The sequence below is a fragment of the Rhincodon typus genome, chromosome 18 (assembly GCF_021869965.1).
Source record: "Rhincodon typus isolate 14 chromosome 18, sRhiTyp1.1, whole genome shotgun sequence".
In the NCBI taxonomy this organism is placed as follows: Eukaryota; Metazoa; Chordata; class Chondrichthyes; order Orectolobiformes; family Rhincodontidae; genus Rhincodon; species Rhincodon typus.
Window position 1 is genome coordinate 42,944,385 of NC_063349.1, and position 23,629 is coordinate 42,968,013.

Sequence of the window (23,629 nt, forward strand, 5' to 3'; positions counted from 1 at the left end):
CCGTTCTCCCTACCATCACTCACTCCAAGGGCGATCTCCTTCTCTCAACAACATCCCCACCCTCGCCAATCTCTCTCATTCCGGCACCAGACGATGGGCGGACAAGTATAGTGAGGGTTGATACCACAGGGCATGTTAGAGGCAAAAGCCTGTTGCGTCTTTTCAGAGTAATTTCGTTCATTGTTTGCCACGGCCAAGTATATGGGGAAGAAGGCAATCGGGTTCGGGTTCCTCAGAACTGAGGAATGGTCACCGGCCCCGAAATGTTAACCCTGATTATTCTTCACATGCTGCCAGACTCGCTGAGCTTTTCTAGCAGTTTCTGCTTTTGTTCCTGATTTACAGCATCTGCAGTTCTTTTGTTTTTGTTTAAAGAAGGCAGTCGGCTTGGATTGCTCCAGTAAAGAATTGCTACAGACATGGGCTGAATGGAGTGTAACCATCTTTGTGGCTGTATGCCCTGTGTGGATCCTCCTGATATGCCAATTTTTCCCAAGAATAGCAGTAATTTTTGATTGGGAAAAGTAATACGCCCTTATTAAGCCAAGGTGTTTAGACAAGACAATCTGACTAACCAAAATAAACCAAAACCCATCACCTTTAATACTGTATTTATTCTGCATATATGAAGGCTGTTATGAATGAGTTTTATTTCACACTGGTTACTCTGCAAATGCAGCCTGAATCTGGAGTCAGGTCTAAGCTAACAGTTCAGTCGAGTCAAACTCTTGAAGAGATTTGTAGCCTGTTTGGAGTTAGAATTTGTTCAGTCTTTGAATTGCACACCACATGAGTTTAATGCAAAATAAAAAAAAACTACCATGTTAATTTTATAAATGCATGCTAACGCAGCCAATGCATGCTAACGCAGCCAATGCATCTGCATGCTGTCAACAATGCTGATGTGCAATCTCTTCTACACAGTCTCCAGTTGAGTGCACCCCACAGTCAAGGAGATGTTGCTGCTGGTTGGCAATATGATACACTTATGGCCACATGGATATTACTACATGGAATACAAATGAACTGAAACTTGTTAGGGAACTCTCCTTAATGTGTTTGTTAACTTTGAAATAAGTTAGAATGTTGACTGAAATTGCAATGGGAGATGTTGATAACTGAGAAAAAGAGATTTCTTTCAACAGTTTATTATCTAAGTCACGAAAAAGATCTGTTTGTGCTTCTGTGTGAGAGCATTGATTCTAGATGATGTGTTTGCGATGAATAAAATTAACCTTCCTCTCTTTACAGTTTCTCACCTTCTCGGAACGGTTGGCGAATGTGAATATTGATATAATCCATCGGATTGATAGAACTGGGAGCTATGCTGAGGTAAAGAGGAGCTGATGCACAAGCATAAACCTTTTGATAATGAGCATACTTTAAATGTTGTCGCCCTCAAGTACTGCATTAGCTGGAAATAATTCTCGAATAGATGAGGGGGCTTTACAAATAGTTCCCACCAAAGATTGCTGGGAATTGTTTTAAGGGCAAATAGCAATTGAGACAAAGCTTGAAGTCTTGGAAGTGGATTAAGATGATGTAAAGAGAAGTAAAGGAGAAATGGGATCAGCTGAAACATCATTAAAATGATGGGCATAATGGCCTCCTTTCTGTGTAATCGCTATGATCTGTGCATTGTCATTTTAATATAAATCCTATTCTTGTGTGATGGCTTTTTTTGTTTGCTTTTTCTAAATTCCTAAAGTTAAAGTAACTAGTGGTGCGTTGTAAAAGTAGAGTGTTATTATTTAAAGTTATCCTGTAAGGAAATTCTCTTAAACTTTAGTGAGATGCATTTTTACTTTCTGAATACGCAGTGAAGTGATCGTCACTAAATCCTAATGCCTTGTAACTGAAAGGAACTTAAATTTGCATGGCAAGTTTTATATTACTGAAATGCCACAACACAGTTGATTCTCTTTGTTTTTTGCAGCTACTGTTATAATGTAGAAAAATGTGGCAGGTAATTTGTGTATAGCAAGCTCCCACATATTGTAGTGCTTTGGGGATTTTTGATTGTGGGCTAATTGTAGATCAGCTCTCTGGGGAGAGCTGCCCAGCTTTTCTTTTGAGTAGTGCCATTGGATTTTTTGCATTCGTCTTGTTGGTCAGATGTGGTCTAAGTTTAACATTGCATTCGAAGAAGGTACTCCGACAGCAGTGCAGTGAATGGGCCAGCTTGGGTTAATTGCTTGAGTCTTGGAGTGATGCTTGAACCCCCAAGTTTCTGATGTGGATAGGAGTGCTTTTGAACTGAGCTGTGGTTGATACTTGTTGAGCTCCAGAGTAAGTGTGGATCTATGCTGATGACCTGAACTTGTCCCCAGTGACAGATTCAATTTGATATTCCGACAGCTGTGCATTTAACACTCTGAACAATCCTTTCCAAAGAATCAGACTCAGACGGAATAAGTTTAGTGAGTGAAAGATAGAAGCATTGTTACCTGGACTTCTAAGGCTTAGCTCCAGGACTAGAATTTCTGCAGTTGGATTCTTCTTCTTGTAGTTGCACTGACTAGGATTGGGACTGCAGTGTGTTCTTTGTGTGCACAGTTACTGCCTTGCATGTGCAAATCAAATCCTACATTTCTTTTCTCAGGAAGTGGAAACCTACTTTTATGAAGGCCTGGAGAAATGGAGAGATCTTAACTGCACGGAACACTTTGGTATGGCTTCACTTACACAGTTGCTCTATTAACATTTGTCAGAACCTCACTGTATTTGTCGCAGAAGTATTGCGGTATATTTGCTCTGGTTTGCCTTTAATTGGACAACAATCTTGGAAAGCAGTCGGTGCATTGTACTACATGATATGCTTAGGAATGAGTATGGTTATGAAAAAGATAAATCTTCAGGGCTAAGGGTAAACAGCAGACTGAAGCCACAGCAGAACTAGACATGTTTTAAAATTCACTAATGGAATATGGGCATCACTGGCTAAGGGCCGTAAGTCAACCATATTGTTGTGGACTGGAGTCACATATAGGCCAGAGCAGCTAAGGATGGCGGTTTCCCTCCCTAAAGAACATTAACGAACCTGATGGATATTTACGATAAATGACAATGGATTTGTGGTTATTATTAGACTTTTTATTCTTGATTTTTATTGAATTCAAATTCCATTTTCTGCTCTGAAACCTGAATACCCAGAACATTACCCGGGTCTCTGGATTAACAGTCCAGTGATAATACCACTAGGCTGTTGCATCCACATATTACCGATTTCCTTCAATTCTTCCCTCTCACCAGACCCATGGTCCTCTAACATTTCTGGAAGGTTATTTGTTCCCCTTTTTGTGAAGACAGAGCTAAAGTTTGTGTTCAATTTTTCTGCCATTAGTTTGTTCCCCATTACAATTTCCCTGGATTCTGTCTGAGAGGACCTACACTTGTCTACTAATCTTTTACTCTTCATATATTTATAGTAACTTTTTACAGACATTTTCTATATTCCCTGCAATTTTACTCTTGTACTCTGTTTTCGCTCTCCTGAATTTTTTATTTGTCCATTTTGCTGAAGTCTAAAGTAATTCCAGTCCTCAGACTTGCTGCTTTTTTTGGCAATTTTATATGTCTCCTCTCTGGGTCGAATACAATTCCTAATTTCTTTTGCAAGCTATGGTTAAGCCTCCTTTCCTCTTTTATATTTGTTCCAGACATGAATGAATAATTGTTTTAATCGTGCACACGTCGTTCAAATATGAACCAAAATCTAACAATAAGGTTCCACAATTCATGTCACCAATTTGCACCTCACACCCTCATTGTTCCCTTAGTTTTCTGACTCGGGACCCTTTATTTCAGATTCGATTAGATGGAGTGCGAAGTAATGAAGAAGTCTGTAAAATTACCGTCATTCTTGCCCAAGGGATCCCGTGCTGCAAGATTTTTAATGATTCTTTGTCATTGCATAGTACCCTGTCTTGAATAGTCTGTCTCCGGTTGGTTGCTCAATGTGTTGGTCCAAAAAAATCACATTAACGCTCCAGGAAATCCTCCTCCACAGTGCCATTGCTGGTTTGCTTCGTCCAATCTATGCGTAAATTAAAGTTACCCATGATTACAGTTGTACCCTATTACATGCATCTCTGATTTCTTGTTTATTGCCTTCCCTAACATCTCCACAACTGTTTGGGGACTAATAGACAACCCACAACAAAGTTTCTGAGCCAATATCATTCCTCACTATTGCATTGATTTTACTCCTTTGTTAACAGTGCTACCCCATCTTCTTTTCCGTTTTTGCCTGTCCTTCCTAAAACATGAATACGACTCATTTCTGTGGGTCTGGAGTCACAGGCCAGCCACACTGGGTAAGATGGCAGATGGCCTTCCCTAAAAGGCAAGACCAGATTGGTTTTTACAGCAATTGATGATAGTTCTGTCGTCACCATTACTGAGACTGGCCTTCGTTTCCAGATCTAACTATTGATTTTAAATTCCAGCAGCTGCTGTGGTGGGATTTGAACCCATGTGCCAAGCACATTAGACTGGGCCTCTGGATGCCTAATCCATTAACATTGTCAAAATACCACTCTGGTGGAAATCCTCCCCATCTTCTAGTGTGTCTCTGACTTTGAGAATGGGCTTGAATTTACAACCTTGTAATGTGGAGACAGCTAAACTTTTGAAAAGCTGTGGGAAAGAATCAAAGACTGCGCAGTTGACACTTGATTCTTGACAGGATTTTAACCTGCCTTTCTCTTTACAGTTAAATTTTACAAAGAGGTGTATGGAAAGACCCAATCTTTTAATCAGTTGGTGTACCATCAGAACACAGTGGTGGAAAGCTTGAAAAACCATCTTCAAATCAGGAGTAGCCTGGCCTACCAACCTTTGCTTGAGTAAGGATTTGAACAGATTGATTATGTTAAGAGGAAGAGTCAGTGAATTAATCCAGAGCTGTATAAAGATGCTAATAGATTGAAAGATATTCCTAAACTTCTGTTTAATTGTAAAAAGAAAATCTGCAGCATTGTGCGCTTGTTTCAGTGAGCGACCACTTTGCTAAGATCAGCATGTCATCTGTCAAGCCTAGTTTCAGCCTGGGATCTGATTTATCCACTAGTAACAGCAGCTGGGATAATATGCTGTGATCTGTTGAAATTTGGCATTCTTGCATTTGACCTGATGAGTGAGAGACGTAAAGTTCAGCAACATGCCTCTTTTCTCCCCTTCAATATCTTGTACATATTTAAAACTTAGTCCTTTGACCAAGCCTTTGGTCAACTGTCCTCCTATCTCCTTATTTGGCACAGTGAAACACATTGCTCTGTTTTTGCTACATTAGCAAACTGTAAAATGATATTGTGCTGCTTGTGTATTACAGCCTCGTGGTACAGCTGGCCAGAGATCTGCAGGGGGATTTCTATCCTCACTTCAGAGAGTTCTTTGTAATTATAACTTCCCTGCTGAACACACAGGACACAGAACTGTTGGAGTGGGCCTTCACCTGCCTCTCCTATCTATATAAATACCTCTGGAGACTTATGGTCAAGGACATAACAGGCATTTACAGGTGCACATTCACTTTTTCAAAATTTTCAACTGCTAAACCTCAACTTGGGAAGTTTTCTTCATTTTTATGTAGGAGCTGCATGCTTTATATGAAAGAGATTGAAAGCAGGGACATCTGCTCTGGTATACATTCAATAGCTATTTTATGCTAATGTATTTTGAGATATATATGCTGTTTTAAAAATGATTAGTAAAGAATGAAAATAGAAGGCAGCATCTGTGAAGGAAAAGACAGAGTTAACATTTCGGGTCCAGTTCTCAGAACTCTGGGTTCTGAGGAACCCAGACCTGAAACGTTAACTCTGTTTTTTCCTTCACAGATGCTGCCAGACCTGCTGAGCTTTTCCAGCAACTTTGTTTTTGTTCCTGATTTACAGCATCCGCAGTTCTTTTGGTTTTTAATGAAAACAGGTTTATTTTACACCAAGAGTCTGACAATTTTTAGGCATTGCAGTGACAGAGTTTCTTCCTTGACCAAATGCAATAATTGCTTTCAAACTGGTGAAGTAATTATTCAAATACATCTGTAAATAGTAAATAGTACCCAATGATCAAAACTTTACAACACAAAAGAAGATTAAAATCTTATAGCCTGCACTGGCTCTCAGCAGGAACTATCCTATTAGTCCCTCTGCCCTGCTTCAGCATACCGGTCTTCACGCTCTTAATTATTAATCCAAGAATTCCACATTCTTTTTAGACAGCACCTTTATCAATTTGTCCTGCCGCCTCCAAAGATTAGTGTATGTTAACCCCCCTGCCTCTGCGCTTTGTTCCTACATCTCTATGTAAATTGATATTTTAGGTTTATTTAGTCTACAATATTTCCCATGTTAATGTACAGTAAACACTGCAAAATGATTAGTGCAATTTCGCCTATCCATTCCAAAAAATACGTAACAGCAAAATCCAACATCTACGGCAAAACTCACATATCCACGATTTTTAACCCATATTTAAACAAGCTCCACCCTCATGAATTTCAGCATTTGTGGGGGTTCTCAGGAACAGAACCCTTGCAGAGACAGCGGTATGACTGTATCACTTCAACATCTTCGTGTTAATTTGTATCTGTCAGTGTCTTCTAATTTATTTTTCCCATTTATTCTATTTAATAAACTGATTCTGTTGAGAGAATCATTAATTTTTCTCGACCATGTAAGTTTATTTTTAATTTTTAATTCTGTCCATCTTAATTGAAGAGCCAGCTTGAAATTATAAAGTACTATTCAAGATGTCCCAAAGCGTTCTACAGCTCATGAAATACTCGGTACGGTGGAGATATGATTATGAGGCAGAGAAACATGTCAGGCGATCTTTGCACACCCAAATCTCTCAAACAGCAAACAAACAAATGACAAGTTCTTCTATTCTCCGGCATTAGTTGAAGGATAAATGTTTGGGATGTATCGAGAAACACCTGCTTTCAGATAGATGTGTTTTGTGAAATACACTGCTTTGAATTTTGAATTTATCACTCTTGTTAATATGGTGTTTTTTTATAGTTTGTATAGCTCACTTTTGGGTCACAATAAGGAGCATATCAGATGTTTTGCAGCTGAAAGTTTTGCTTTCTTGATGAGAAAGGTGAGTTTATTTTAATAGTATTCATTCTTTGGATTAAGGGTGTGTGCCTTAGATTAGTGAGGCCCATCAATTAGGTGTTAATTGTTTTCAGTTTGAGTGTGTATGCGGGTGGATATACACAGAATGCAGTGTGGCTATGTAAATAACAGTTTGGAACTGAATAAAAGACAAACTAGCTGAGCTTTGAGCTTTCTAAACATCATGGTTTCTCCTTTAAGATGCCACTTTCTCTGACCAAGCTTTTGGTCACCTGTCCAAATATCTCCACTCAGGTACTGTGTCAATTTGTGTCTGATACCACTCCTGTGAAGCTGCTTGGGATCAAAAACAGAAGTTGCTGGAAAAGCTCAGCTGGTCTGAGGAAGGGTCACTGGACCCCAAAACGTTAAGTCTGATTTTTTCTTCACAGATGCTGCCAGACCTGTTGAGCTTTTCTGGCAACTTCTGTTTTGCTCCTGATTTACAGCATCTGCAGTTGTTTCAGTTTTTATTGAGCTGCTTGGGATGTTATGCAATGTTAAGAATGTGATATAAGTTCAAGCTGTTTGTAAACTGTTGTTTTATCATGTTGAAGAGGAAGTGTGCCAGGATATCCTTTTTCTGCAGATTCAGTTTAATTGCATGGATGTGTTTTTTTTTGTTTCAGTAAGTGATTCCTTTTTGTGTCTATGCAGGCTCCTGACCACAATGCCCTTTTCAACTTCATGTTTGCTGACCTGGAGCAACACTCTGAGAAGGCTGAGGGAGTGGGCCAGCTGCTTTTCGATGTGTGCAAAGGCGTCCAAAATACGTTGCACTCGTGTGCAGCCAAAGTAATATTTTAATCATTTGACTGCTGCTGATAAAAGACACATTGTGTTGAAAGTTTTGAATTGCTGTAAGGAATAACAGAGCAAAAGGGAAGAGCATTTTAGAGAGTACAGATTTGTTAGCAAGTGGACTGTAATTCTACAGGTGTCATTATGGAGAAAGCACCTGTTAGGTGAAGACTGACAGTTGTCTACCAAAAATTGATCAGTCAAGATGCCCTCAAGAATGAACCAGAGGATATCTGTCATACATTTTGTTCAGTTGAATCGAGTGCAGTATATGTACATGTTTTTTTCTGTCTCCATAAATCAGGGCCATGTGTGAGGCAGTTAGCATGGTGGGTGTTGTTGGTGGTAATCCAGAAACCCAGATAATGCTCTGGGGACCAAGGTTTGAAACCCAGTGTGGCAGATGGTAGAATTTAAAATCCTTTTCTTAAAAAAAAGTACAAACAAAATGAAGCCATCGTTGATCACTGTAAAAACCTATCTAGTTCACTAATATCCTTTAGGGAAGGAAATCTGCCATCCTTACCTGGCCCACCTGGACTCCAAACCCATAGCAATGTAGTTGACTCTGAACTACCCTCTGAAGTGGCCTAGTAAGCCATTCAATTGTAACACTTGTCAGTAAGTCTCGGAAAACAAACAAAACCGGGTGGACCACCTAGCATTGATGTCGGCACCAGAAATGACAGTGGCATAAACCGCCCTGCAAAATCCTTCTAACATTTCTATCAACATTGAGAGAGCCGTCTCACAGACAAGTTAAGCAACAGTCAGAATTGTACCTTACAGACGATGCCCCAGACACACCACCACCATCCCTGGATATATCCTGTCTCACTGGTTGAACAGACCTAGTAGACGTGGCGGCACAATGGTATCTAGTTGGGAAGGATTTTCCTGGGAGTCCTCAGAATTGACTCCGGACTCCGTGAAGTTTCGTGGTTTCAGGTTAAACATGGGCAAGGATACCCGTACTTACTGTCCTCCCTTGGCAGATGAATCAGTACTCCCCATATTGAACAAATACTTGGACGAAGTGCTGAGGGTGGCAAAGGCACAAAATGTATTCTGGGTGGGGAATTTAAATGTCCCTTATCAAGACTGGCTTAGCAGCAGCACTACTGATCGAGCTGGTCGGGTCCTAAAAGGCGTAGCTGCTGGACTGGGTCCGTGGTAGGTGGTGAGGGACAAATATACTTAACCTCATCCTCATATGCAGATATATCTGTCCATGACAGTATCAAAGTCCTGTCTTCACAATGAAGACATGCTTCACTTTGTTTTGTGGCACTACCACCCTGCTGAATTGAATGGTTTTCAAACAGACCTAACAACTCAAGACTGGGCAGACATTAGGCACTGTGTGCTATTACCAGCTATATTGTGTTCAAACCCAATCTGCAACCTTATGGCCTGGCATTTGACCCACTCTACCATTTGCATCAAGCCTGGGGATCAACACTTATTCAATGAAAAATGCAGTGGAGCATGCCAGGAGCTGCACAAGGCATCTCAGTGTCCTCCAGAATTCACCAGCATCGCAAATACCAGTCTTCAGCCAATTCGATTCATTTCATGTGATATCGCAAAACAGTTGGAGGCACAGGATTACTGCAAAGACGATAGGCCCTGACAACATTCAGGCTATGGTACAATAAACTGGTGCTGCAGTTACTTAGGGCAGTGCCACAGGCCAAACATTTTCAACTGCTTCATCAGCATTCTTCCCTCCATGAAAAGGTCAGAAGTGGGAATGTTCACTGATGATTGCACAATGCTCAGCATCATTTTGCAACTTCTCAAATACTGAAGTGCTCCATGTGCCAGGCATCTCTAACAAGAGAGAATCTAACCGTTGTCTCTTGACGTTCAATGATGGTGAATAATCCCCACTATCAACAGCTTAGGGTTACCATTGACCAGAAGCTGTGTTGGACTAGTCAAATAAATACAGTGGCTACAAGAGCAGGTCAGAAGTAGGAATCCTTCAGTAAGTATCTCAGCTCCGCACTCCCCAAAGTCTGTCCTCTATCTACAAGGCACAAGAGTGTGTTGGAATACTCCCCATTTGCTTGGATGGGTGCAGCTCCAACCACACTCAAGAAACTTGATACCATCCAGGACAAAGCAGCCCACCTGAATGACACTACATCCACAAGCATCCATTCCCTCCACCACTGACACTCAGTAGCAGCAGTGTGTGCTATCTACAAGATGCACTGTAGAAATTCACCAGAGACTCTTTGGCAGCACCTTCCAACCCGTGACCACTTCCACCTAGAAGGATGAGGGCAGCAGTTATTTGGGAACAGCACCACCAGCAAGTTCCCCTCCAAATCATACAGAATCCAGACTTTGAAATGTATAGCTGTTCCTTCAGTGTTGCTGTGTTAAATCCTGGAAATCTCTCCCTAGGGCATTGTGGGTCTACCAGCGTCACATGGACTGCAGTGGTTCAAGATGGCAGCTCACTACCACCTTCTCAAGGGCAACTAGGGACAGGCAAGAAATACTGGCCCAGCCAGCGACGACCACAACTGTGAATGAATTTTAAAAAAACAAAGTGGTAAAGGTTGTAAGCTTGTACTGTGTAGAATCTGAGTAGTTAATTGTGCAGGGTGCCGTCACAAGGAAGACTGATGATTTACAAAGCAATATATGATGAGTTGTTGAGCTGTATAAAGTTTTGTTTCCTGTTTTGTAGATTTTCCCAGCTGTCTTACAAAAGCTGGGGCCCGTCACAGAGTTGGAGGCCGTGTTACCGTGGGACACGGTTGGGGAAGCAGTTCACCAGATGGCCAAGTCGTTTGCAGCCTACGTTGACAGGGAACACTTCGATGTAGTCTGGAGCTGCTTACAGGTAGGTCGATCAGTATCGAACGGTCTGAGCAATCTTTCTGGCATTACTCATGGCAGCTTGTATGATGTGTTGTTCATTGAGGACAACAAAGAGCCACGGGTTTAAAGAATTACATTCTGAAGTCAGGCATCACAGACCAAGACAATGAAGAAGTGACTTTGTTGAAGAGCTTAGGATGATTAGAAACATTGATGGGTTTGAAACTGTTTTGTCTGATGAAGTGGGTTGAGAACAAGCAAGCAGAGTCTTCAATGAGAGCCAGGTCATTCAAGATGTCAGGAAGCCCTGCTTTGCACAGAGAGAGGAGAGTAGAAATTGGGAACTCGCTTTCTGTAAAAGAGTTGTTGAGGCTGAAGCTCAATTGAGAGCTCTCGACACTGAGATAGATATGGTTGTGCATGGGTATTTAGTTTTATGGAAGTAAGCCTAGAAAATGGTGTTAAAATACAGAACCCCCATGAGCCAGCTGGTGAAACAGGCTTGGGAGCTGCACAACCTCCTTTGGTCATATGTAATCTGGTGCAGTGTCTCTTTTAGAATTTGAGGCTGTTCCTAAAGTAAAAGCTGGATGAGGTCATTCGAATTTAATTACGTTTCAGACAGTGAGTCAGAATCTCAGTGAAATGCCTGACTTGATTTTTGCTTTCTTTTCTGAGTATGATTATCAAGATTAGTCAGGCATTGCAGTTATCCTGACTCCTGTGTCATGGAGATATTTCTTATTGCTGGTGTCGGTATCTATCTCTGCAATACAGATGTGGCTGCACATCCCACTTCAAGGACTCCAGCACTCAGTCCAAGCTGCCGGTACTGAGGCCATGCTCCACTGTTAGAAGTGCCACCTTTCAAATGGACCTGACTCTAGCCTCTTATTCTCAAACCCCTTCATCAGAGGAAACAGATTCACACCCATTAACTGAGGACCTTTCTGCTGTCTTGGGTGAATATAAAGATCCTGTGGCACAATTTTGAAGAAAACCGAATAGAGTTATAGAGTCATACAGCACAGAAACAGACCCTTTGGTCCAACTTGTCCATGTCGACCAAGTTTCCCAAACTAGACTAATCCCATATCCCTATTCATGAACCTGCTCGATTGTCTTTCAGATGTCGTAGCTGTACCTGCATCTACGGCTTCCTCTGGCAGTCCACCCTCTGTGTGAAAAAAAGCCTCTCATGTCCCTTTTAAATCTTTCTGCTCTCACCTTAAAAATATGCCCTGTAATTTTGAACTCTCCCACCCCAGCAAAAAGACCTTTGCTATTCACTTTATCTATGCCTCTCAAAATTTTACAAACCTCTATAAGGTCACCCCGCAACCTCCTCCACTCCAGTGAAAACAAGTCCCAACCTAGTCAGCCTCTCCTTTATAACTCAAACCCTCCAGTTCTGGCAACATCCTGGTAAATTTTTTCTCGATGTCCTGATCAATATTATTAATCCTTCAATCAACATCTCAAAAGCTGATTATCTAGTCTTTATCTTGTGTTGTTTGTTGTATTTATATCATTTCCTAGATTGCAACAGGGACAGTATTTCAGAGACATACTATATTGACTTTAAAGCACTTTGAGGTATTCTGAGATTGCCCTTATATAAAAGGGATGTGACACGCTAGCATGATGGACAGAATAGACCCACTGATTGTTTTGTGTTAAAATTAATAACTTCTGAGAAAATGATTCAGTCATGCAGACTACTGGTAGCCCGTGTTTTTGATGATATATCTTATATTTAGAAAATGTAATTTCAAATAAGTTTCCATTTTGTAAGTGACAAAAGACAATAGCAGCAGGAGCCAGGGACTGATAGGAATAGATTACGGTCCTTTTTGGGAATGTGTGTGGCTGTCCCATTGTAAGAATATTTTCTGTTATTAAAAAGCAAAAAGCTAATTTTATTTTCATTGATAGCGATGTATCCTGGGGCTCTGCGACAAATTAAACTACGGTGACAAGCAGCAAAGCTCTGATCAAATCCAGAGGATTCTGCAGATATACCTGGTGTTGGTGGAAAGTGGACAGGGGTCAAGGGTTACTCATCCAGTTGAGCTTTGTGAGGTGAGTCCTGTGATCATAGAGTCAGAGTGTTTTATAGGACAGAAAGGTGGCCATTCAGCCCATTGTGCCTGTATCTGCTATTCAGTTAGCTACACGTGCTAGCTATTTCTCCATAAATTTTCAGATTAATCCTCTTCAAGCACATATCTAAATTCCATTTTGGAAAACACTGTGGAGTCGGTTTCCCGTGTGCACTGTGATCCAGATCATCATCATCTGTGAAAAAGCATTCCTCCTTATTTCATTCTTTTGCCATTTATGTTAAAATGACTTTCCACAGAATTACCAAAGTGTTACAGTGCAGAGAGGTTTGTATGGCCCATTGTGTCTACACTGGCTCTTTAAATCAGTGTCATTACTTGGGGTTGGTTACTGACCAGTTTGCCAGTGAGGATGTTTCTCCCTTCCTGCTCTATTGAAACCTTGCTGCAATTCTGAATATCTTACTTAAATCTCCTCATAACTTCTACCCGCTGTGAGGAGAATCATCCCACTTGTTCTGGTCCAGAACTGCCAGCTGGTAAAGGATGGAACTGAGGCCAAGTTTTTAATGTACTTTTATCTATGAAGGCGAATATTATAAACATGCATCTCAAAACCCAGTTACTGCAATTTCAGTCTGGACCCATTTACAGGAGCACAAGTGAACTTCCAGTTAACGCAAATTGTTTGAACACAAAAAAAACCTTCCATTTCTATACGGTTAAGACCATGTCTACATACAATGGTGTTGAAAGTGATTTCACTAACCACACGCTGAAACCAGACGTCCTGTTCTAGTTACGCTGTCGGCCCAATGTACTTCTTTCTTTAGACCTTGATCCAGATGCTGCAGTCTTCGCAGATGACCACATCCTGCTGTGAGGCTCTTCTTGAAGTATTTTCCACCCTCCTCAAGGCTCAGAATATTACTCTGCCGAAAGCACTGATTGTAGAAGCTTCCAGGAAGGTAATTGATGCTCATATCTTTTTTTGCTGTACAAAATACTGGCAACGTGCTGTTGTTATGATGCATTCTGCCTGTGGAGGTGATTTCTGGTGTTAAAGATCTTTATGTCCTTTTCAACTGTTTAATCATATCAGGATTCTGCGATAACAAGGTGTAGAGCTGGATGAACACAGCAGGCCGAGCAGGAAAGCTGACGTTTCGGGCCTAGACCCTTCTTCGGAAATACTTAGTATTGCCTCTATTTGTGACATAAAAAGAACACTTTCTTGTTGTAAAGTGAGACGTTGAAGCCTTTCATCTTAAACTCATCAGGACCAACGTAAATACCAAATGTCAAATGATCACAGCAGTTTATATTGCAGTAGAAAAGGGTGATGATCGGTTGACAAATTGATGCTGGCTGAGGAAGCAATGAGGAATTATTGACTCCTTAAGCAAACAGTAATTCTTAAAAAGGTACAGGCTTGATTATATATTCCTTTTGTTTGCCAATAAGTGCTCATTGCATATGAACATGCTACTTCTAAATGAGCCACATCACAAGCTCAAATATCTTTAAATGAGTTAGTGTAGCTATTAGCGCAGTCAGGATTGTTCAGCAAGATGCTGCTCACGTGCAGAGTTCCATTGAGCAGTAGACGTTCCTTAATCAATTGAGTGGACTGTTAGCACCCTTTTCTTCTGTAGTAATAAATGTTATGAAATTTGGCATTCTTGTGTTTGTCCTGATGAATGTAAGCTTTGGCAATACATCTGTCTTTTCAGTAAGTTTCAGTTGGTTTGCTACCAAAAAGCAATGCCAGATTATCGCAATCACATGTATGTGTGCACCCATACATTTTTAAGAAAAAAGGTCTGTATAATTGGGTGTTGCTGTCGTGCAATCTCTCCCACTTTTGCTCTACGTTCATGACATCTCATTAAGAATGCTAAACTTAGCAGGAGACCATTTAGCCCATTGTATCTGTACTGTCTTTTTGAGACAGTTGATTAGCCCCACTTTCCTACTGTTTTTCCTTTCCTACAGATTTTAATGTTTGAGGTATTTAAAATTGAAAATTAGAATCTGGTTTCTCCACCCTCTCAGGCAGAGCATTCCGGATTGTAACAACTCACTGTGTTAGAAAGGAGTTTCTTCATGTTGCCACTGTTTTGTTTTTGCATTTGCCTTTTACCTGTATTCTCTGGTTATTAATCCTTTGCCAATGGAAACATTTTATCCTTATTTGTAAAGCTGTAATAATTTTGAATGTATCAATCTTCCCAACTCTAAGGGGTACAGTCCCTGCTTCTCCATTGTCCCCAAACTGAAGTTGTTCATTCTTGGAACTGTTTGTATAAACCGTTTTTCTTGCACCCTTTCCTAATTCTTTGCGAAAGTGTGGTGTCAGGAATTGGACCCAATACTGCAGTCAGTGTGCCAAACCAGCGTTGTTTCACACCTTGAAGCATTCTGCCAATGTGTGTGTTGCCATCTTTAACAGCTTCCAAAATGTGTCTCTTGATTCGTGTCTTCGCTTTCCTCTCTTGGCTTCTTTACAGTTCTTCTGACTTGTCCAATCCTCTCGGGTTTGGAATGCTGAAAGTGTACAAATTGTCCATGTCATACAGCAATGATGGTGAAAACCTGTTACTGAAGATGGGGTGCTTGTGCATCTTATTGTGAATGCTTATTGAAAGGAAAGAGATTCTGAGTGAATTTTCTGTTTCAGATTTACAGTAGTGAGTTTGAAAGAAAATTAATTCTGGAGTTCTCAGAGGAGATGTTTAACATGTGCCAGTTTGAACAGGTAAGTTTGAAATGCACTTGTGCTGTGGAGAGGTTTAATATTTTACCCCAGGGAAGTGGATTACTGATTCCAAATACAGTGTCCGAAATCTGACCCATTTACTCTCATTAAAACGGAATATTGATTGAGGATGTAATATGGTGAAGTCTGTATTGCCGCACTCACCCAAAAACAGACATATGCAAAAATTAGACACATTCTGAGACGCAAGTCACTTGCATGCACCAGACTTTTTACAGTTGAAACCACTGAACTTCAACATTGCTGAATCACAGAAGTGCTGTGGTGCAGAAGGAGGCCATTTGGCCCATAATGTTATAACAGCACTGTTGGGTTCTGTGAAAAATGGCATTTGTTTGATGATGGGAATTCGTACTTAGTGAAACAAGTGGAAATAATGGCTGTTTTCCTTTACCTTGAGCAGTGTCAAAAATAGTTGATAGTGAGGGATTCAATAGCTTTATTTCTTTGTCCCCAAGGAAAACAATTTACGAGGAGAATAAACAGCTAACAGAGTGCAGGAACTTAGTGAAATTACAATTAACTGGGAAAGCATTGCTGAGCAACCTGATGGAACTGCAAGCTTACAAATCCCCAGGTGCCTCCTAGTATCTTAAGAGGTTGCTAATGAGATAGTAGATGTGTTGGTGTTAATTTTCCAACAGATCTGATTTTAAATAGCTGTAAAGGAAGTTGTGATTGTAATTGCCTTGGGATGGTGGGGGAAACTTCTCTGAACAGCTCTGGTTAATTTACTGGAGGGTGCCGTAAGCATCCATCGTGATGTACTCTGATAGATGTTACCCTGGCAAAGTCGGAGCAGTTCTGGCAATGTACTCACTGTAGTATTCATGTCTAAAGAGGCAGGAAGTAGAAACGTTCATCATTGACTCCTGTGCACAATCTCGTTTATCTTTCATATTTTGTCCAATGAAAAGAAAATGGGAAGAAGTGGTCTTTGAAATTTTTTTAAAGTTATATAGAGAATTAGTCTCATGTATTTGGGAATTAGTAGATCCTAAAACTAGAACACCATGAGAATAAACTTGTCCTTCAATAAGTTCGTTTATTGTTTATAGCTGTTTCTGCCGAGCTTGCTGCAGTATGTGGAGGAGCAGTTTACAATTGGTGATCGATCGGCCAGGGAAGAAACTCTGGGAATTTTGGTGAAACTGATTCTGGCCAAAGCTGAGCCTCCGACTATTGGATCGATGGCATTTGAAAAGTATCCTCTTCACTTCACAGGAGCGGTGCAAGTGTGAGTGGAGTGATAGCATAACTCATGGTGATGTACCTTATCAGAACAGGATGAGACAGGGATTTTCCTATTAGTTATAGAATCATCCAAAAGGGGCTTTGGAGCCCGGGTCATTAAGTATATTCAAGGTTGAAATAGATTTTTAATCCGTAAGGGATCGAGGGTTATGGAGTTACGGCAGGACAATGGAGTTGAGGATTATCAGATCAGTGATGATCATGTTGAACGGTGGAACAAACCTGTTGGGCCAAATGGCCTACTTCAGTTCCTATACCTTGTCCAAGACCTTCAAGAGACAGCCGTCACAATTATGCTGTCCATGTGTGAAAAAGACACGACAGGAAGAGAGAAACCACGTAAAAAGTTAAGGCATTTTTACTTTAGCATGGGTGGCACAGTGGTTCAGTGGTTAACACTGCTGTCTCAAAGCACAAGGGACCAGGGTTTGATTCCAGCTATGGCTGACTGTCTGTCTATATGGAGTTTGTACATTCTCCTCGTGTCTGTGTGGGTTTTCTCTGGGTACTCCGGTTTCCTCCCACAGTCCAAAGATATGCAGGTTAGGTGGATTGGCCATGCTAACTTATCCATAGTGTCCAGGGATGTGCAGGTTGGGTGGATTAACCATGGTCAATGTGGAGTAATGGTGATAGGGTGGGGGTCTGGGTGGGATGTTGTTTGGATGGTCGATGCAGACTGATGGGCCAAATGACCTCTTTCTGTTTTGTAAGAATTCTACAAAAAGGAAAGATTTGATCTGGTTGAGGTCTTTACTGTTGTGAATGGATTGGAGAGGATGGACATGAAGAGAGAAACTGAAAAGTCATTGTTGACTTGAAACCTTAACTCTGTTACTCTTGTCATGAATGTAGTTGGACCTGCAGTTTGTTTTTAATTCAGGTTTCCAGCATTGGCAATTTTTAGTTTATTATAGATGTGGAGAAAATGTTTCTATTTGTGGGACAATGCAAAACTAGGGGCCATCATTATAAGATAGTTACTTGTAACTCCAATGAGAGGATTCTTGTCTTATTAACCCATAAAGTGACTGGAATGTGAAACTCGCTGTGACAGGATGTGATTGAGGCAAATAGCCTAGACATTTCCGAAAGGAAACTAGGCAAGTACATAAGGTAAAGAGAGATAGAAAGATTTACTAAAAGGCTGAAATGAAGGAGACTGAATGGGGGAGACTCGTGAACTAAAAGCACAAGCGCAGACTGGTTTCTTGACAGATTCAGTAATAATTTATTGATCTAAAGTGTAATTTTCGAAATGGGTAAATGTCAGGAACCTGAACATTGTTGCATATTTATTCTTGTTCTGCCTACTAATCAAAAATTTTTAATAAACATTTTCCAGTTCTCATTTTATTGATGAAAAGGATTCCAGCGGAGTGGAGAATGGTGGATCAGTTACTTTGGTGTTAGATTTCATCCTGTCTTTGCTGCACATACCTGAAGCTGGAAGGAGATTGGATCTTGCACATATCTGGGCTGCTTTCGTCATTCTTCCCCATATCAGGTCAGAAAAATGATTTTGAATGCGTTTTTAACTTTGAAAGCAAAGGGTGGACTTCAGTGCATTTGATCTTCATGCACTTCTTTGACAGCCCAGTTAGTATCGTTCTCAAATTCTGAGCCTGTGTTTAGTTAGATTGTGTCAAGTAGAGACACCAGGCAATCCATAGCTGTTAGATATTTTTAAACGATTAGACCGGCTAAGAGATGACACATGTCTGGAGAAGGTGTGAGTAAAATCCCAGGCCTTTTGGCCCAGAGGTAGAGATGCTACCACTGTGTCACAAGAACCCTAACCTATCTGTTACACAGGTACGTAGAATTAGGATGTAAGTGACATGTTTATTTCAGATCAGAGTTATAGGTGCACTGGTCACTGATTAAATAACTTGAGCACAGTGTGATAACGTGGTCGATCAGGCTTAGGTACTGGATTTAGCTTCTGGTCTCAGGCATAGTTTAGAATCCCAAGACCACAAAGTTCGTGTTCACCTGTAAGACCTGAAGCAACGAGCCCGAGCAAGAGACAAAAGAAAGCAGTCACCAAGAAATAGACCAAACGTAAGAAGCAGTATTGGAAGGAGGGTTACAGCAAGGCGCTGAGGCAGGTCAGTCCCGAAACGAACATTGACTCTTCATCTGTGTGTGTCATCATCTCCTTCCTCATCCACAACTTGGATCAACATTGTCATGGAGCTTTCCACCTCATCCTTTATAGCAAATGTCAAGACCATCTTGTCCAGGGAAATCTGGACCAACATTTGTGGCCTCCTGCCTGGGAGAGCTGATCACACGGGGGAAAAAAAATATCTGTCGCAAATAAAGTGTTCCGACAGACCATCTTGTAAGGAAAGACAGCTAGGCACTGTGAGTTAGTAAGTAGGAAGCCAACATACGAGATGCTCCATGCTGTAAATAAACCAATTGTCAAGGAAGAGATTTACATCGGCTTTCTTACCTCACCGTCAGGTTAGCAATATCGACAGCTGTCTGTCACCTAGAATGCAATACCTGACTGATCAAAGTCTGACTTTGCCTTTAATTCAGCAGATTGTAACATCTCTCATTTTTGACTCTGAATGATACTATTTTGAAAGGAGAGGGTTACAGGAGCAGAGGCATCCGAGGGTATAATTCATAAATCGTTGACAGTTGTAGGGCAAGTTGATAAGATGGCTACGAATGCCTATATAATGCTTGGCTTTGTAAGTAGCAATACTTAATATGATAACAAGCAAATCATACCAGACCATTACAAATCACTGGCTAGGACTTGACTGGAGTATTTTGTCCACCTCCAAACACCACACTTTAGCAAAGATATCAAGGTCTCGAAGCGAGTGATGAGGTTTATCAGGATAATACTCAGGTTGAGGGAGTTGAGTTGTGGATTATGAAGCTAGGATTATTCTCCCTGGAGAAAAGGAGATTTGGGAGATTTATTAGAGGTGTTTGATGCAGTGATGGGTTTTAGTAGAGTAAAGATGCTTGCACCAGCTACAAGTTGCCCTTCGGTGACTTGTCGACAGCAGTATCTAGGTCCCTTTGTACATCTGCACACGCTGCCTTCCTACCATTTAAGTATTTCTTAAATGGTGAGAGATTGGAAAGTGTAAATGTGCAAAGGAATTATCCCTGTCAATGAGTCACCAAAGGCTAACAGCAGGGGCGGCAAGTTATTAGGAAGCCTGATAGATTGTTAGAGCCTTTATGGTAAGAGGATTTCAACACTGGAGCAAATACTTGCTTCATTTGTGTAGGATTTTGCTTAGACCGCATCTGGAGTACAATGTACAGATTTGGCCTCCTTACCTTGGGAGGACATTATTGTGATTTGAGGGATGATTGTATCAAAGGTTCGCTAGACTTGTTACCAGGATTGTCCTACGAGGAGAGATTGGGCAAACTGAGTCTGTATTCTCTACAGTTTCAAGAATAAAGTAACCTCATTGAAACCTACGAAATACTTAGAGAAATAGACAGGAACATAAAAACAGTTCAGCCCCTCAGTCCTGTTCCACCTTTCAATGAGACGGTGACTGATCTGCAGCCTAGCTCCATATACCTGCCTTTGGATCTAATCCTTTAATATCTTTGCTTAACAAAACAATATCTATTTCAGATTTAAAATTAGCAGCGGATCCTGCATCCATTTGTGGAAGAGAGTTCCAAACCTCTATCGCCTTTGGTGTGTAGAAGTGCTTCCTAACATCTCTCCTGAATGGTCTGGCCATAATTCTCAGACTATGCCCCCTTGTTGTAGAATCCCCAATCAGTGAAAAAAATCATTTTCTGTTGTGTCTTTTCCTGCTAGTACCTTGAGATTTTGATCAGACCACCCCTTGAACTCTAAATTTTAGAGAAAACAGGCATCATCTGTCTAATCTGTCCTTAATAAGAGTAACTGCAGGTAAAATGTTTCCCCTGGTTGGGCACAAGTTGGAATAAGGTGGGGAACGGGCATTTAGAACCAAGATGAGGAGAGATTTATTTCCTCAAAGTTGTGAATATTTGAAATTAACTTTGCCAGAGGTGTGTAGAAGCTCAGTCTTTGAGTATATTTGACGTAGAGACTGATTGATAGATTTCTGACTACCACTAGAGTAAAGGGTTATGTGGCTAGTATGGGTAAATGGGAATTCAAGTTTTCAATTAGCCATGATCGTATCAAATGGCAGAGCGGGCTTAATAGGCTGAATTCTTGTTCCTCACTTGCTTAACTTGTTTCTTCTAGCTTGTGGATTGGTAGCCAGGCATCATGGATTTAAAATAATTGGGAGAAAGAGAAGCAGGAAAGAATTTGTTTCACAGAGGGTCATTAAGTTTTGGACTTGGTCTCCAAAATGAAAATAGTGGAATCACATTCCATGGGAATTTTTAAAGGCCATTTGGGGCCTGTACATCTGGAGGATGAATTTGCAGTTTTAAGGGGGGAGAAGCTGGCTGCAGAATTAAATTGAAGATCTCTCACTAAAAGAGCTTCCCCAAGCTTGATGGGCCAAATGGTTGCCTTATCGCAAAAGCAAAATACTGCAAATGCTGGAAATCCGAACTAAAAGCAGAAAACCTCCTGAGAAAAGGTCATTGACACAAAATGTTAACTTTTTATTCCTGTTGTAGATGCTGTTGGATCAGCGGATTATGTCCAGCATTTTCTGCTTTTCTTTCTGACTCCCTCCTACACTGTGAGGCTTTATGAGGATCCTCTTGTCTCTGGGTTGATTTTAATAATGGAATGCAAGTTTTGCAAAGGTCATTAGCATGATTCATGGCTCCCAATGGTGCAGTGTTGATGTTTTGATTTATTCAGTAACTTTGGTGAGACAGGGCCGAGTTAATTGAGTTATGTGTTGGGCTGTGTAGGCTGTAACTTGAACTATCTCCTTCATCATCAGTGATGCATTGCCCCAGTTTTCCTGTTTTGCTTTATATCTGCAGTACATTATTCTTTTAACAACTGGCATCATTCCAATTTTTCACATAGGCCTATGCAAACAGAGAAGGTGTTGGTCCAGGTTCAGTCATTTTTTAACTGGCTACTGACAACCCTTAAGGAAACTGATTCCGTTGATGAAGGTCAGTGCACTTCTCCAACGTTGGGGTGGGTTGTTTTATAGCATTTCAACCATTTATTTTCTAAATTACATTGTCGGCTGTAAAGCTTTCTTTGAGAAGTGCTGAAGTTTTAAAGGAAGTTGTATAAATCCAAGCCCTATTTCTCGCTCACTTGCGCTCACTGTTGCTGACATACTCTCTCTCTCTTGCTCTCCTGCTTCCCCTCGTGCACTCTGTCTACCCCTCTTTGACTCCCTCTTCCCCTTGTGCACGTTTGCTCATTTTAACACTCTGCTCACATTTTCATTCCCTTCCCTGGTCTGTCTCTCTCTTTCCTTTGCTCTCTCACATGCTTTCCCTGCTGCCTCTGAGGAGAAGCTGATAAATTCTAATTATTTCCCAGAATGATCAATGCTAAGTAATAAAATCGGAGGCAAATCCCTATAGTCCTGGCAGAAGCATCCAATATGTTGTGATGGAAGAGTTGCATTGTGTGTCTGGTTGGATGTGCTAAGTTAGGTCCCCATGCTGTTTTCTGCGCTGTGATCTTGACAAACCAACTCTTTGGATCCGGAGGCCATTATTTCTGGAGTGAGTTGTCAATGACTAGAGCCCTTCTTATTTTGATAGGATGGATGTTTGTTGCTCGTCAAGCAGTCAGCACCATTTTGAGTCTAACCGAATCTTCAGATGTCCTCAGCATTCTTCCAGTGGAATGTGTAAGGAATTTGATTAAGTAAGTATTTTTTCATAAATTGTGACATGGCTTGAAAACTATGCAGACCAATGATTTTTCATTTTGTGATTGAGAATTTATGGAGCCAAAATGATCAGTGATGACCTATGGTGATGAGCTGCTGCCATATGTCTGCTGGTGTTCCGGGGAGGCGAATGCAGTGTTTGCATAACTTGATACTTGCTATTTCGGAGAAACACATTAATGAAGTGCTGTAATAGTGCATTAAAGTGAGTTGCACATTGCAGCAGGACATTGTTTAGTGTTTTTGTAAAATGTTGTTCATAAAGCAAAGTGGTGGATTCGACATATCAGGCTAACTGTTTTTACTTTTGGTTTCATTTTTGCAGGAAGTCACCATCTAACCCCTCTGCTCTCTTGCTGGGTGATCTGTACTACACTCGGTTAGCATTATGTGGCTACAGTGATCTACTTTCGCAAGACTCTCAGCTTAACCTGTTCAGAGAACTTCGGCCAAATCTTTCCACAGCTGTTTCCAAGGTATTTTATGTTACCAGTATTTTAGTTTGACTGTCCATATTAGAATCATCTTTGTCCTTGGTATGTGGTTTTGCACTAATATGCAAACCGCTTCCATATCTACAGGGCAGTCTGAACTGCCTCATGGCCACTGGCTTCTTTTGAAGTGCAGTCAATATTATGTAGAAAGCTGTGACAGATTGTAACCAGAAGACGGCAGAAGCAATATTTAGATGGCCAGTTTACCTTGATTTGTGTTATTGGTGGTGAGGTGAATATGTCCGGGAGATACCAGGGAGAATGTTCCTGCTCTTTGAATCAGGGAGATGCACATAATTATTCATTTTAATATCTTGCCCAAAATGCAGCACTTCTGATAGTGAAGCACTCCCTGAGTACTGCAGTGGACCATTAGTTTGATTAATATTCATGTTAAACTAATTAACAAATATCTTTTGCAGGGGGAAGTTCAGATAGTTTCTCTGATGTTGGAATC

General features: G+C 40.9%; 1 protein-coding gene across 1 annotated transcript in view; it reads left to right on the forward strand.

Moving 5' to 3' along the window:
• Positions 1-23,629, forward strand: part of utp20 (UTP20 small subunit processome component) — a 104,373-nt gene that overhangs the window by 653 nt on the left and 80,091 nt on the right. The window contains exons 2-16 of the mRNA XM_048607932.1: positions 1,252-1,332; positions 2,603-2,669; positions 4,715-4,847; positions 5,333-5,521; positions 7,026-7,107; positions 7,782-7,919; positions 10,630-10,785; positions 12,699-12,845; positions 13,660-13,794; positions 15,507-15,584; positions 16,664-16,842; positions 18,205-18,366; positions 21,847-21,938; positions 22,548-22,653; positions 23,004-23,154. Coding sequence (XP_048463889.1) covers positions 1,252-1,332; positions 2,603-2,669; positions 4,715-4,847; positions 5,333-5,521; positions 7,026-7,107; positions 7,782-7,919; positions 10,630-10,785; positions 12,699-12,845; positions 13,660-13,794; positions 15,507-15,584; positions 16,664-16,842; positions 18,205-18,366; positions 21,847-21,938; positions 22,548-22,653; positions 23,004-23,154 — 1,896 coding nt within the window. The remainder of the gene's footprint in view (positions 1-1,251; positions 1,333-2,602; positions 2,670-4,714; positions 4,848-5,332; positions 5,522-7,025; positions 7,108-7,781; positions 7,920-10,629; positions 10,786-12,698; positions 12,846-13,659; positions 13,795-15,506; positions 15,585-16,663; positions 16,843-18,204; positions 18,367-21,846; positions 21,939-22,547; positions 22,654-23,003; positions 23,155-23,629) is intronic.